The sequence below is a fragment of the Ciconia boyciana genome, chromosome 9 (genome assembly GCF_034638445.1).
Source record: "Ciconia boyciana chromosome 9, ASM3463844v1, whole genome shotgun sequence".
Lineage (NCBI taxonomy): Eukaryota > Metazoa > Chordata > Aves > Ciconiiformes > Ciconiidae > Ciconia > Ciconia boyciana.
Window position 1 is genome coordinate 41,027,286 of NC_132942.1, and position 14,956 is coordinate 41,042,241.

Below are 14,956 nucleotides of genomic sequence, written 5' to 3' on the forward strand. Positions count from 1 at the left end.
CTTCCATCTCTGTCAAACCTAAGGTCTCCCACTGAGTTCATCAGGGAATTGGTGTGCCCACGTATTTTCTTCACACAGTGAGAGGAACCCTTGTTCTCCATTTGCTCCCCCTCTCCTTCTCTAAATCTTTCCTCCTCGCAAAATCCCTCCTTTCCATCCAGCCTCCTGTGGGAACCTCCTCCATGTCAGTTCTCTGTGATTCCCTTCATTTTAGGAATAATCCACTTTCCTATTCACTAACTCTACTGAAATTCAAGGTAAAATATTTTAGGGACCAGGAACTTTGGCATGTACTCTATGCTTCTGACAAGCAATGCCATAAGGTACTACCTGCTACTTCATCTTTTACACTGATCCAGCTACAGTCTTCATCTGTATCATACTGGCGAGGAGTCTCTGATACACAGTAGTGAGGGGTCTTCCGTCCGTAGAAGCTCTCTCCAATTTGAATAACTTCTCCTGATCCGCATTGTACAGTGGCATTGTAATTCTCACAAGCAATGCTCTGGCTAGATTCTAATAGGAGGAAAAAAAACAGATTTAACTTTTTGAATTTCTGAAGAATCCTGCTACAGTTCTGCTGCATATCCATTTTTTTTGTTTCTCCCTTTTAAGCTAAACAATTAAGAAAATGGAACAAAAGAATAAATAATAAAATATTTTTGCTTTTTTAAAATCCAAAAGAATAGATTTATGATTTTTACTGCCTTAAACAAAAATTTGAGAACATTTTTAATAAATGAAATATTTTAATTTAAAAAAACCCCATATTTTTGTGGAAAACACTTGGCATTTGTTTGACCTGCAGTACTGGAAGGTTTAAAGTTACTCTTTACTTCCGAAAGAGCCTTGTGGCAGTGTGTGATTTGCATGATATTCAGGTAATTGCTCTGGAAATAGCTTGCATATTAAGCATGGGACCCAATCCCATTTCTGCTACAGAGACACCTTTGTTCCTGTGTGATATTTGACTGACTTCATTCAGCAGGACTGCTCAGGTCATATCTCTAAATGCATACACCTCAGTCTTTGATTAAGCTGGGACAGTTAATTATCTTTCAGAATTCTGAGTATCCTGTAGTAATCAGGATACTTAATACCCTGAAGAGGAGGATGCAAAAGACTGCTCTCATATGGGAGTGTTGCACAAGAATGTTTTTGTTTCAGTTGTCTCAGGTTTAAATACATTTTCCTCCAGTTGCTGTTTTGATCAGTCCCCTTAAGTACCTTGATTAAACACTGTGTCGTGGTTTAACCCCAGTCAGCAACTAAGCACCACACAGCCATTCACTCATCCTCCCCCCTGGTGGGATCGGGAAAAAAAAAAAAGTAAAACCCATGGGTTGAGATAAAGGCAGTTTAATAGGACAGCAGAGGAAGAGAAAATAATAATAACAATGATACAAGAATGTACAAAACAAGTGATGCGCAATGCAATCGCTCACCACCCGCTGACCGACACCCAGCCAGTCCCCGAGCAGTGATCGCTGCCCCCCGGCCAACTCCCCCCAGTTTCTATACTGAGCATGACGGCACATGGTATGGAATAGCCCTTTGGCCAGTTTGGGTCAGCTGTCCTGGCTGTGCCCGCTCCCAGCTTCTTGTGCACCTGGCAGAGCATGGGAAGCTGAAGAGTCCTTGACTTAGTATAAGCACTGCTTAGCAACAACTAAAACATCAGTGTGTTATCACATTATTCACATGCTAAATCCAAAACACAGCACTGTACCAGCTACTAGGAAGAAAATTAACTCTATCCCAGCTGAAACAAGGACACAGAGCCAATGTGCGCACACTGCACTAATTATGTGCTATTGTTATTTAAAGGCTAAATCTAAGCCTGGCTGTCACTACAGCAACATGATCAGTTTACAGATTAGAGCTCTCTAAATAAGCTTGAAAAATTATTTGCTTTTAAATTCTAATACGGACTATCGTCTCATGCATTTTTTTGTTCTTTACTTTGTATAGAGAGTTCCCATAGTATTTGCTGTCTCAGCAACTTTTACATGCAAAACTGTACAGAAGCTGGTTTGTGTTCCTATGTGCAAACCCTGATTCAATACGTATATTTTTACTACAACAAAATGCTAGCCTACAGAGCACCAAATGGTAGAATAGAAATAATAAGAAATAATAATAAGGAAATTTTTTACTTGCATTGAGAGACACAAATAATGCTAGGATAGATGACCACAGAAAGGATGAAGGCAGAAAGCTGTCTGCTTAGTTGTTTGTACACATATACCTATCTCAGATGATCAAGTAGATACAAGTTATCAGTTTCATTTGAAGTTTCAAACTCAATGTGAACCAAGCCTCACAGTAGCTGTGTGTAAAGGTGTTAAGTATCACTATGCCCATTTTACAGAGAGACAAACTTAAGCACCGTCAGGTTGCAGAATGTCCAAACATTCAACACCGAAGGAAACTAATGAAAATATTGCCCCTGTTTCTTTGAGATATTAGATCTAACTCCTTGCATGCAAAGCTGGAAAAGAGGAATCTACTCTATTATTGAAATATGTATGTGTTTTAATGGACATAGCCTTAGGTAGATACTGAAAACAAGGCTATAATTGCCTCAATCTGTTCTCGGTTTCCTGGGTAATGGAATGATGGATGTAGTGTAGGACATATTGTTGCTCAATAATGCAAACACTCTTTGAATTTAATGGGCTTTAAGTCAGATCCTATGGTAACAGATTATAGTTTCCTTACAAACAGACAGTTGTCTACTGTGATTGTAATGGAAAAATAATTTTAATCTGTTTTTGCAAGGAAAATAAGCTTAAGGGATTGTGCTGTCTGCCAATTTCCTCTCCCCCAATCATTTTTAATGTTAGTCATCCTCAGTCAAATTTGATGTATAGATATAAACCTCAAAACACCCTAAAATTTCATTAAAATCAATAGCTAGGTAGAAGAGAAAGAGCTACCTCAGTGCCTCTATTAGGAGTAGGGATTATAAGCCAATGTTCCATGATGTGGGATTCAACTGGCCAGCACGTATGGCTGGAGCTCTGAGACAGCTGCAGAACTGCAGGGGAGGGAGCTGAGGGAGGAAAAAGTATTTGCAGAGGTGGGATGTGCTGGGAATATGGGAGTGAACTGGGAGTGCTGAGGAGGAGGGTAGGGAAGGGAAGTGGAACAGAAAATCAGGACAGGAAACAAAACTTTATTAGTTTTGCTGATTGTGGAATGACTTGTTAATTATGTCAGAAGTAGTACAGTACTAGACCAGGGCAGTAGCACTGCTAGGGCTTGTGGTAACCTGTACTTGCATACTGGATTCCAAGACGTTTTCTTATGTTAGTGAGCTTACAGCCAGACTGTCCTTCCAGTGCTTGTGACCTCAGTTCTAGTTACAGTTTAAAAGTTACAGTCTAGTTACAGTTTAAAATGCTTGGCTTACGTGCAAAGTGTGAGGAACTCAAATTCCCCTCATATCTATATGTTGAATGGGACGAAATTGCCGGTATTCCCTTCCAGGACTGTTTGTTCCAAGTCACAATTTAAGGGACACAATGTCTGTAGATTTTCTGTCTTCTGAGCACTAAAATGCCACCAGGAAGTACAGGTTCCTGTCTGCTTCCTTATCCTGGGGAAGCCCTCGAACTTTACCTGATGGAAGGGTCTGAGAAGGAACAAGAAAAGCTTGCTCTCACTTTTGCTTACTCCGGGCTGCTAGGACTGGTGTCTCTGGAAGCCTGGCTGTATTTTTGCTTCAGTTACAAATGGAAATTATTTTGGCATATATTTATGATTAAGAGTATGTTTACAGGGCAGTCATACAGGTCCCACCTAGCTCAGGTACTATGGTATTGTGGGAGTTTATTCTTGCAACCATCCTATTATGCACTACTCAAATTGGCTTTAAACTAGCTAGCTTACGTCCGCTGTAGACATGGACTGCTACACATTTAGATTCACTCTCAGATCCATTTCTATTTTACTAGCCCTCTACTGGAAACCTGGGCCTTAATGGCTACCTGCTGAGCAACTACATCTCCCAGTGATTTCAGGGTTCTTCCTTTCTTTGGATCAGATCTTACATCAGAACACTGGAAAAAGAGCACCTGCTGGGGTTATATGGCTTTTTGCTTGTTCACTTTTAATAAGCTTTATTAAGTTATTGCGCAGCCACTTTGAAAGCAACAAGGCAAGTTATGCACAGTTGTGAATATGGCATGCTCACTTCTCAGTTCCAGCTGTTGTGTATCTTACCAAACTCGCAAATGAAGTCAAATTCCTGGCTGCAATTTTCAGTCACACCCCACTGATACTTGGCATTCTTCAGGATGTACCCACATGTGGATGAGAAGGGAGATGGCTGATCCTTGTACCAGTTACTGTAGCTTATATTTGAAGTGTCCAGCCAAATCATTGACCCTGTGAACAAAGTAATCGTGTCCTGAATGTTTATTTTCCACAGTAATACAATTACAGTCAGAGCCTGCAGAGCAGGACTGTAGCCTGCTCCTACTGAAGCAGAGGTGGTTTAGTTTGTGTAGGGATCTTAAATTACATTTTATATTTAACCTGATATAATCACTAAAAAAGACACTGCCGCTTCCCCCTGTGCTCCCAGCCTCAAGATTCCACCATTTCCCTTGCATCAGATCTTGCAGCACTTCCTAGTGTGGTGAATTGGCTCAGCTTGCTCTTCCACTAGAGAACTAACCCAGCACATTTTTTTCACTGGGTCAGCAAGCTGATCTAATTCACCACCACAAGATCCGATGGAAAGGGTGACAAATGCAACTGGGAAGTGAAGCAGGCAATTAAAACATCTTAATATAAATCTGAAGTTACAGCAACAAAAGACAGTGGCTTTTCAGCAGATGTCTACAGAGGGACTGATTGCATTTGTTGTCACATTAAGTAAGCATCATGGGCTGATACAGTTTTAAAGAAGACATGATTTCAAAATCACCTACCGTCAGTAGTTTCATTCAGCAAGGAGTTTGAGATCAATCCTATCCACCATTCCTGATCCTCAGCAATATGTTTTTGCAAGAACTCTTGAGTTTCCTCATTTTCAATAAAGACAAGGTGCCCCCCTCCTCTCTCACACCAGCTCTGGGCACTTGTGAAGGTATGCTGGAGTCTAACAAACTCATAGCATGAATAGTTGAAAGCTAGCTGGTACTTTGAGCAAGGGATTCCTTCATCAATGGTTGCCTCCTCCACAGCCAAGCATACAGCAAGAGAAATTAGAACTGCGACTGCAAGCCACATTCTCAGCTCAGTGCCCTGTGTGGTACTGGTCTTGCTTATCATATCACCACTCGTTTTGCTGCCTTCTTCAAAAGCTTGAGATGTCATCCTGGTCATATCATCAGCATTTCTCCTTCCCCTTTGCTGCGTGCAACAATAGCAGCAATAGAACATGGAACAGATTGCTTCTAATATATAACGGTGATTGCGTCTGAGGACACACACAACAAGTGTTGAAGCTAAGTCACTGCAATGGCCATTGTGAGGCCTATTGTATAAATGTCTCATTCCATGTGAAGTCAGTTTGAAGAGAAGACATTAGAATATTGCTTTCCTCACGAGCAGAGGAGATAAAGTTGATGTATGCTGCTATTGGACACATGGGAAAGTGAGATAAGGCTCCTACATCAAAGGCATCATTGAGTGAACACTAAAGCTGGAGGTCTTTACAACAACAACAAAGAGATATAATAGCAAGAATGAGAGGAGAATGAGGAAAATGAGAAACACAAGGAGTTATGAGATGGGAAAACACACAGTGCTCCTCTAGATACATTTCATTGTTTTGGATCGCTTTATTTTTAATAATTATTATTTGAGGTGCTTCTTTTGGATGCTAATGCAATGTCAACAATTATTGCATCATATTCGTCCTGTCCACCTGTTTACATATACACAGGTACATCTCAGCTGTCCCAAGTAAGCTTAATTTTGAAGTGTTGTGTCTGTTTAGAATTCTACACCCCAAGTTAAATGCTCCCATCATCCCTTAAAAGCTAAGCTGCTTAACTATATAGAGCTACTATATTCATACCTGCTAGGAGGTAGAAGGGAAGGCCAAAAGTTAAAACAGTTATTTAGAAAAGATGAAGTTATTTAGTTATTAAACTAAATAGTTTATTTAGTTTAACTTTAGTTATTCGTATATTAAACAGGTATTTAGAAAAGAAGAAAAGATGAAGAAAAGAAAAGAAAAGTATTGCCTTAATCATCAGAGCTACTTGGGAGCCCTATGTGCACATTCCAAAGGCTGCAGATGGACTCTGGGAAGCCAGCCCAGCAACATTTAGGAGCTGAAATCCCTAAGTGCCTCTGAACTTCCTTACAAAAGATACCCGTCAGGTTTACAAGGCCACTGTATTAGCAGAAATACAGTACAAATAAGGATCTTTAGCTATTGCAGTCCTCCTGTCCTTGGCATTAACTCAATTGATTTTGATGCAATTATCATTAATTTATACCACCATAACCTGACACTGAAAGAACATGCACTTATATTTAGACATGGGTCAGGGAGCTGAGCCAGCTACTGCATCACAGAGATGCAGGAAGCAGTGATGTTTGGTTGAATTCCCACATTGCAGAAATGCCACCTCCATTGCACTATTGAGCTGAAGGTAATGCACACATTGCACAGTATGCCAGTCTGGCTCTAACTCTCTAAAGCTTTCTTGCAAAGAAAAGTATGTGTACTGCATCCAGTAAGCATTTAAGAGTGATCTGCAATCCCAAGACCTTTCTGGACCTCCAGTTCATAGTCACCTGGCTCAGCTGGATAAAGCAGGACTATGATCAGGGTTTTCAAGATAAAGTTCATAGGAAAGTGTTTAATGGGTAGGACAATTGTAGGGTAGGAGAGGATAGGGGAAGAAGATGCACTATGATAGAGACACTATGTTGGATGTCCCCTTTCCCACCACACTTGAAAATCAAGATTTACCTCAGCTATGGAACCCTTGGAGCAGATCCTACATTAGTTTCTGACTGATTAATAGGGAGAGCTGATGGAGCAGCTGAGATATGAATATTCAGACTGGATTTCCTAGCTCTGGGGAAGGCCAATCCATATTCTAATTAGCTGATGGATCTGGCCCAGTCATTGCCCAGACACCCATCCCCTTCCTGGAAGAGACCATATAACTATGATTATCAACTGGTTCTGTTGAGGATGTCTGCAAATTAGGAGCCCCTTTTGGACTGGACACAAAACTTCATAGGCTTCAGTTTGGTAACCTCCAACCCAACTGTTTTATATTCAAGCTATTGCAAAAGTCAGTGCTGAGGGCAGCTGCTCTTCAGTTAGTTGGCCACTGTATATTTTCATGACATTTCCTTTAGAATCTTTGCTTCTTCTTGGGCTGTGCTGACTTGCCAGGCTTTGGAGAAGCTGGCAGCCAGCCATCCCATTTTGTCCTCTTAGATATGAGAAACACAGCCTGTTTCCGAAAACATAGATGTGATGAAGGAGACTGTACTTAACTGTATCTGGCTCAGTGATACAGACTATGCATTTCCAGTACGTGCCATTGACTCACATTTGTGATGACTGGATTCTGTAGTATCGTTCAGTTGTGTCTCTGTAACTGGAAATTTGACTACTGCTAAAAATGCCAGAGCTGGAGGTGCCACAGGCTATCCTCTGTGAATCTGCTCCAAAGCCATTGAAACTAATGGAAGTCTTGTCTCTGGTTTGACAGATTTTGAAACAGGCCCCAAAAAAGAACAAATAATGTTTGGAAATGTCTACAAATAAAGCCAAGCTCTCCAAGTGAGTCTACTGTTGGCAATTTCTACAGCAATGTGAATTTTTCTCCTAATCTACGGTTGCTATAAGTAACTCTTCAACTGCCTGCAGCAGATGGGGAACGGAAGAAAGACAGTTTCCCTCTTTTGCAGTTTGTTAACTTCATATATTTTATTGCCAGTAAAGCAGTCTGTCAGTTTATTCTGTTTACCACAAGGAAGAGAAAAGCATTTACAGAAAAGAAAATACTGCTTTAAAAGCATCAAAATTAGCAATTAGGGTCCTCAGGAAGAGAGAAAATTCCTGAAAGCCCTTTTCACTCATAACTGAAAAATGGCTTGATTTCAAATAAACAGTGCTCCTTGAATTTGCCATTTTGTAGGAAACATGCTTTTTGCATTTTTCCTCAACAGAAAGACATTTTTAAAAAATAGTTTTCTTATGCCAGAATTCCACATGAAGCTTCACAGTATAATGGTTTATTAATTTTTTTTGCTATTTGCCTTTGTGTAGCTGGCTGAATTGAAATAATTTAAATAGTTTAAGAAGTTACTTAAATAGTCACATACGCTAGTGTGGAAGAGACAAAATGGTGCACCTGGCTGTGTAATCTCATCTTGCATGTTTCAATAGGGAGTCATTCATAGAAGTGCTTAATTAAACCTCTCTCATTGTCTCAAGGGGGTGGCTGGCAATTACAATAAGTTCTCCTCTTCTGGCTGCCCATGGGAGTGTAACTGACCCTGAACAGGTATTGTAAAGCCACTCCAGTATCTTCAGGGAAGTGTCAAGCATAATGTCAGCTATATAGATTTTGGATACACCAAAAGCATTCACTTGCTGGTTTTTGTTTGCCTTTTGCACAGTTCTGAAGAACTGGGACAGACTCACAAAACAGAAGTCTGTACATGAGCATTGTTTTTAAGGAACTATGAGCCCTTTGCATATAGCCAAGACTTGTTAATCCTTGTTCAGTTATAGCTGTCTGCCTGAAAGGCTGATGTACCAACCACCCTTACAGCACATGTTATGTACCAGTGACTTAAACTAAAACATATTCACCAGCTAAAATAAGGCTTGCAAAGCAATTGTGTTTTGCAAGCTTCGACAAGAAATTAGTGACAAAGCTTTCTCAATATTTTCACACCCTCACTCCAAGCTGCGATAAAGCTATGAATAACTCCTTTGTTTGTGAATTTTCTTGCATCTGTTGCAATAAGTCTTTCATTTTTCTCAGAAATGTTTTAGGAGGCCCTGCAGATCTCTTACAGAGTCTTAACTTGTCCTTATGAGTTACACCAGATAGTGGCCATCAAGAGAAAGTTTCTTCAGCAAAGCATTGTGCTATATAAAACATCACAGAAGACAATAATGAATGATTTATTCCTGGTTTTCAAATGGATCGTTCAAGGTTTATTAATTTTGTTGTTGTTGTTGTTGTTGGAAGTAGAAGCTGTTGAGGTGAAAGAAATCTGAAGCATATTTTGTTTCCGATGCTGAAAAAGTTAATAGGTGTTAAAAAAAAATAATGGTGGCTTACACTGAGATGCGGTAAGGGAACCTTCTAGCTGATGTTCACCACTGCTACAAACTGAACCCCTTAAAACCAGCTCAGTTTTGGTAGCCAAATCTCAAAGTACTCATAATCACTAATTAATTTTTTTTCAAATCTAAGCTTATATATGTAAATTATATGCCATTTGGAAAGTTTAGCTTTATATGCCCAAATTCTTGTAGAACAGGAGATGAGCATACACAATGCTTATCTGACATATGTAGGTGTGGTAGCTTTGCCTTGACACCTTTGCGAATCAGCCTTTCATGCCCCAAATTAGGCACCAAGCACTGGCTTGCAATTTTTGAAAAATACAAGCCTGAATTCTTATTCAACATAATCAATATCTCTATAGCTCAGGGCACCCTGAATCCAACTGCAAATTTATCCGTGACCAACTGCTGCTATTAGGAGAACACGGCTCATTCATAGGACTTTTCTATTTCTGAACTTTGGTGTCCCAGACCTGAGAAAAATCGTTTCCAGAGTTTCACTGGGCTATTGGAGAGCTTGGTGCGCAGACAAGGAACAGAGGTATGGTGCTGCCACTGACTTCAGGGTGGTCCTGATTTGTACTCTAGTGCAGACTGAAGCTGCATCATAACAGCCTAAGAGCGTCCTGTGATTCAAAAGGCCATTGCAGCACAGCAGAAGAGCTTGACAATCCTTAATAGGGGCCAGAAAGTACTAGATTTGAAGAGTTGAGGAAGTGAAGAGCTGCCAATGGGAAGGAATAAATCACACCCTCGTTCATTTTGGCTGTTGTTCATTTGCCTTGAGGAAGAGCAAGTAAATTTACTCTCTATAGGAGGAATTACCATCTTTATATTCCTGAATATTACTGAATGTAATGTGTAGATTTTATCAGGAATATAAATATATCTCTGTTCTATGAATTGAATAATCATATAAAAGGAAAATTTATTTACATTACTTTGGATTTGAGGTAGAAAAAAGATGATTTTCAGGTATCATTAACTTGAGAAAAGATCATGAGTAGTCCATTTTAGTGTGTCATATACAGTTCCGCAGTGTGCAGAACTACCTCTTGAAAAGATCACTTTCATTATTACCCAGATAGGTAGGAAGTATGGAGTACTGGGCAGACTGTCTGGGAAGGGGAGAAGAAAAGCCCCTAGGTGCACCTATATCTTCCATCTCTCCAACTGGCTTTAAAAAAACCCCATCTGCAAATTAGTTTAAGAAGGTGGGTCACAATCACGCTTCCTTCCTTGCTGCTCTCCTGGACTGCTTGTCCTGATAGTGAGACCCAGTTATTTGCTGACTCAAAAGGGTTTGTTTTTGTTGTTGCTCTACTGTCTAATTTTCCATGTGGCAACACAGTGAACTTACCAGTGAGCCCTGCCGAGTTGCAATTTTGATGTTATCTTGGTTAGAAAACAGGGAAAACAATTCTTATCTTTACAGGGTGCAATAATTAAATTAGACATTCATGCCTGGCGTGATGGGGTCAAGATAAAGATAAGTAGCACTACATTCAGGAGTTGCTGGGTTGGACATAATTTCTGTTTATAGGATGTGTATTGTTACCTTCTGGCACAACTGTTGCCTGCATAAGTCCCTGAGGATCTTCTCCTAGGAACTGTCCCTTCAGAAGCATCTAGTATTGCCTTTGGGCTTGTAACTTGACTTTCCTCACCTGCCATACTGTTGATGCCTCAATACCCTGCCCTTCCCCATCTAGTTCCTATGTTTTATTGCCTCCCACAGCAGAACTTCGACTATTGGGAAGAAGAGGATAAGTGTGCCCCATAAGAACATTAATCAAGCTAGGCTTATGGATGGCTAAGGTTAGCCTTGAATTCACACAGAAAGTAGCAGAGCTATCTGAAACATCTGCTGACACCTCATGTGTTCTTATGATCATGACTGGCACAATTTAGATGTGCCATTACCTTAATATCTAAATAAGAGAACTGTCCTAAGGAGTAAAGGTACCCTCTTTGGGTAATACATTAACTGGTAGATACAAATGGACTGAACTTTTCCTAATACACACACAGAGGCAAAAAAAAAATTGCTTGAATCTGAATCTACAGCCATCACAATGCTACTGGTGTCTCTGCAGTCACTCCAGATTTCCATAAGCGTAAGACTGGCCAGATTTCTAAGGCAGTCCAGCTTCCACCTCTTGTTTGTTTTATTTAATTTTGTTATACATTTTTCTTCTGCTTGTTATGAGCTATTTCTGAGCTTACAGGACACGAAAACAGAAAGAAAAAAGTGGTGTTACAAGTTGTTTTCATTAATAATGTCTCCCATCAATCGATATCCAACCCCTTACAAAAGAGGTTGGGTTCACAGTCCCCCTAATGAGGAGACTGGAGGTCCAGCAGTCTCTCTGTTCAGGAACGCTGCCTTTGTGTTAAGCACTCTACACTCAGATGCCACCTGACTAAAACCAGAAAACAGTTCTTTTTAGTTTTTCTTTTACGTTCTCCCAAAGATGTCCAGTAGGCTAAAAGGTAGGACAATGTGTAGCAGCATTAACTTCTGTCACTGTAAATGTCTGTAACACCATTTCTACACCTTCGGTCATGGAAGAGAATGCCAACCTTCATGTTGTCATTCTGCCCACTTGAAAACACATTACCAAACTGTATAACGTGTTAAATATTAAAACATGTAAATAGTCTTGGGATGTTGAAAGGTGCAGATAAGGTTATAAAAGTCTTATGGTGAGGAAGGTTATGTGGATACTGTGCCTGTTTACTTGTTTGAATGTCTAGTGTTTAAATGTTTGAGCATTTAAATGTTTGGGCATTATGATGAGTAGGCGAGCTCAGTCTGGTTGGATACTAGTAGGGGTGGGCCAGAAGTTCTGTGCCTCAGCAACTGAAGACTTTTAATACAAAGTTATATTACATTTTTATTTAAATGAATGAATCAGTATTTCTGGTGATATTTATTAAAAATATGACTTTAGTAAAAGAAAAAAGTCTTTTTATCACCAAGAAAATTAAAATCTCACAAAAATAATTATTTTGATCCAAACAATACTGATCAAAACAGTATTTGATCAAAATTGTTTTGATCCAGACAAAACCTTGTCAGAATAATATATGACAACTATTGTTATTTAACTTTGAACAAACTATGTTAGTAGTTTGTGTTTGCAATTATACTTGGACAGTGCAAGAGAAGTATTCCTAGATAGTGCTGGTGGTATTTCTTTTGAAATGAGATCATGTCAATAAGACAGTATTTAACAAATATTAGAGGTTACATCTCCTGGCACAGTGAGATAGCAATCCGTGTGATTTCAGCAAGAATGACTCTTAAGTTCGTATCAGTCTTACTATTGGAGTCTTTATTTGGTAAATAATAGATAGCAGTTGATAGTTGAAAGTTCTTAGCACAGCTTAAAGTCACATTCAGGTAATTTGACCTTTGTTAATGGGCTTTAATTAGAACGTGAATTTTATAAGAGAAAGGTTGAGGTTAAAGTAAATTAAGTACTTCTATTTCAATATAGAGATAAGGAATAATATTGGTGTGTCTCTGATTTATAAGGCAATGATCTGCTGCTTGTGTAAGTGAACCAAAAATGCAAAGGTAGACACACGGCAATGACATTATTGTTATACTAGAAATTTAGTTAGCCAGCTCCTCTGCCTTGAGAAATTTTCTTTCCATTGAGCACAGAGGTCACACCCTAAATGTCATCCCCAGCCTTGCATGGCCACAGGGTACAACCAGACCAATGCTGGGCAGGGTAGTGCTTTGCTCCAAAGATGTCTTCGTGGCCCTTTTTAAGTTTGGGAGAGAAGCTCAAGGCACTCAGAGCCTGGAGGGAAGTGAAAGCAAAAACAACCCAAGAGGAAACAGCTTGTAGGCTTCACCACAATTGTGTAAAGCAGAAAAAAATACAGTGAAGAAAACCTGCCTGAGGTGGGGAGCTGGTAACTTCAAAAATGTTGTCATGAGGGGTGAATAGAGAGAGGAAGCTGTGGGGAGAAATGCTAGATTTGGTTAGGGGAAGATTTGTATTTGAAGGATTCTGCAACTGGATAGCGCTTGTAAATTAGGTCAAGCATCAGGAGAGGCTATTCAAACCATGGGATTAGATCATTTGCATTAAGGCTCATGTTTTCAATATTCCTTACCAGGAGGAGTAAGACAGCACAGTCTCCCTGAGTTTATAATATTTTGGTAAACATTATATATATGAGTTACAATGTGTCTGGTAAACCCAAGATCAAAGAGCCACAGGTAGTCTCTCCAGAGAGGGTTGTATTTCCTCTATGCTCTCTAGAACATGGAGTTCTATAACCTTCTCTATGCTCTTCCATCAAACATGTGTTTTTACAAAGGGAGAAGAAACATTGTGAAAAAATAAAACTAGAAAAGTCACCTAATCCACATCTACTTCTGCTGATAATTACACATTATAATAGTAAATCAATATGTTGATATTTCTCCATTTCAATGTAAAAAGGGGGAAATTAGACAGTTAGCAAGCAAATTAATCTCTCATACCGTAACTGCTCCATAACTGCTTATCTGTCATTAGCATGATGAAAACAAACAAACAAACAAAAAAGTGGTTTACTGCTAAATAAAGTATTTTTCACTGACAAGCACAAAAAATGAACTTTGCAAGGCCTCCTTATTTAAGTTCTACAAAATATGGGACAAAACTTTCAGACACAGACACCTGAAATTTGCTACCAAAACACATTTGGGCTGATTTCAAAAGTTGCTGGATATCTGCAGCTCCTTGTTCTTCCATTCAAACAACTTTTAACAAGGTTTCCAAAAGTGGTTCAAATTAATCTTTTTTATTGCTTGCTTGTTCTATGGAAATCTGCTTGGCACTGCTACAGATTCGACCGTTCACAGGTCAGATATTAAAATTACAGCATTAAGAGCTGTGGCCATGTGGATGGATGAGGATACGCTGAAGAGAACATATTAAAGCAAAGCAGAACATAATGGACAGAGAAAATGTCCCCATGGCTTAGTGGAAGTAGAGTTAGATGGCTTTGCTTTTTTGCCAGATCCTTTTCAGTCTCTAACATTGCTGAAAAATCCCTTACTGGGCTTTGCATATACAAGTAAGTCTATACTCAACACACATGCACACACACACACATTCTCACATACATGTGTATATACATATACATAGTGTGTGTGTGTGTGTATGTTTATGTATATATATCTGCATATGTGTGTGTATGTGGACTTAGATACCCGTCATCTCCTACAGCCTTCTGGTTCAATCCTGCTGTTTCTTTATTAATACTACTGACTGCAACAAAGCCCATATACTTCCTTTTTTAATCTGGCTTTTTATGTTGTTATCACCTGTTTCTGCCAGTGCTTTCCAAACAGAGACAAAGGCATGCTGTCTTGCTGATCTCCCAAAGTGAAGATAGGTCATCAAACAGACAATAGGTTAGGAAGAGAGGAGCAATGTATGTGTGTAACAAGTGTGTCAGAGCAGTCAAGTGTAGCACAAATTGTGTTTTAAATAAAATAAAGATGTATACTTATAAAAGATGAGTCCGCCTTAAGAAGTGATGTTAAAACATTTTGGGAACAACGTTGATTTAGCTGAAAAAAATTGGATTTTAGGGTAACGTCATATGAAATTGCATAATATGTAATTGTGCAAATAATCTTTTTATCCTTCA

At 39.3% G+C, this 14,956-nt stretch overlaps 1 protein-coding gene across 1 annotated transcript in view; it reads right to left on the reverse strand.

Annotated features, from left to right (window-relative positions):
• The window catches only part of LOC140656917 (polycystin-1-like protein 2), a 42,669-nt gene extending 37,341 nt beyond the window's left edge, over positions 1-5,328 (reverse strand). The window contains 3 exon segments of the mRNA XM_072873195.1: positions 331-516; positions 4,228-4,392; positions 4,941-5,328. Coding sequence (XP_072729296.1) covers positions 331-516; positions 4,228-4,392; positions 4,941-5,328 — 739 coding nt within the window.
• Between the last annotated feature and the right edge of the window lie 9,628 nt (positions 5,329-14,956).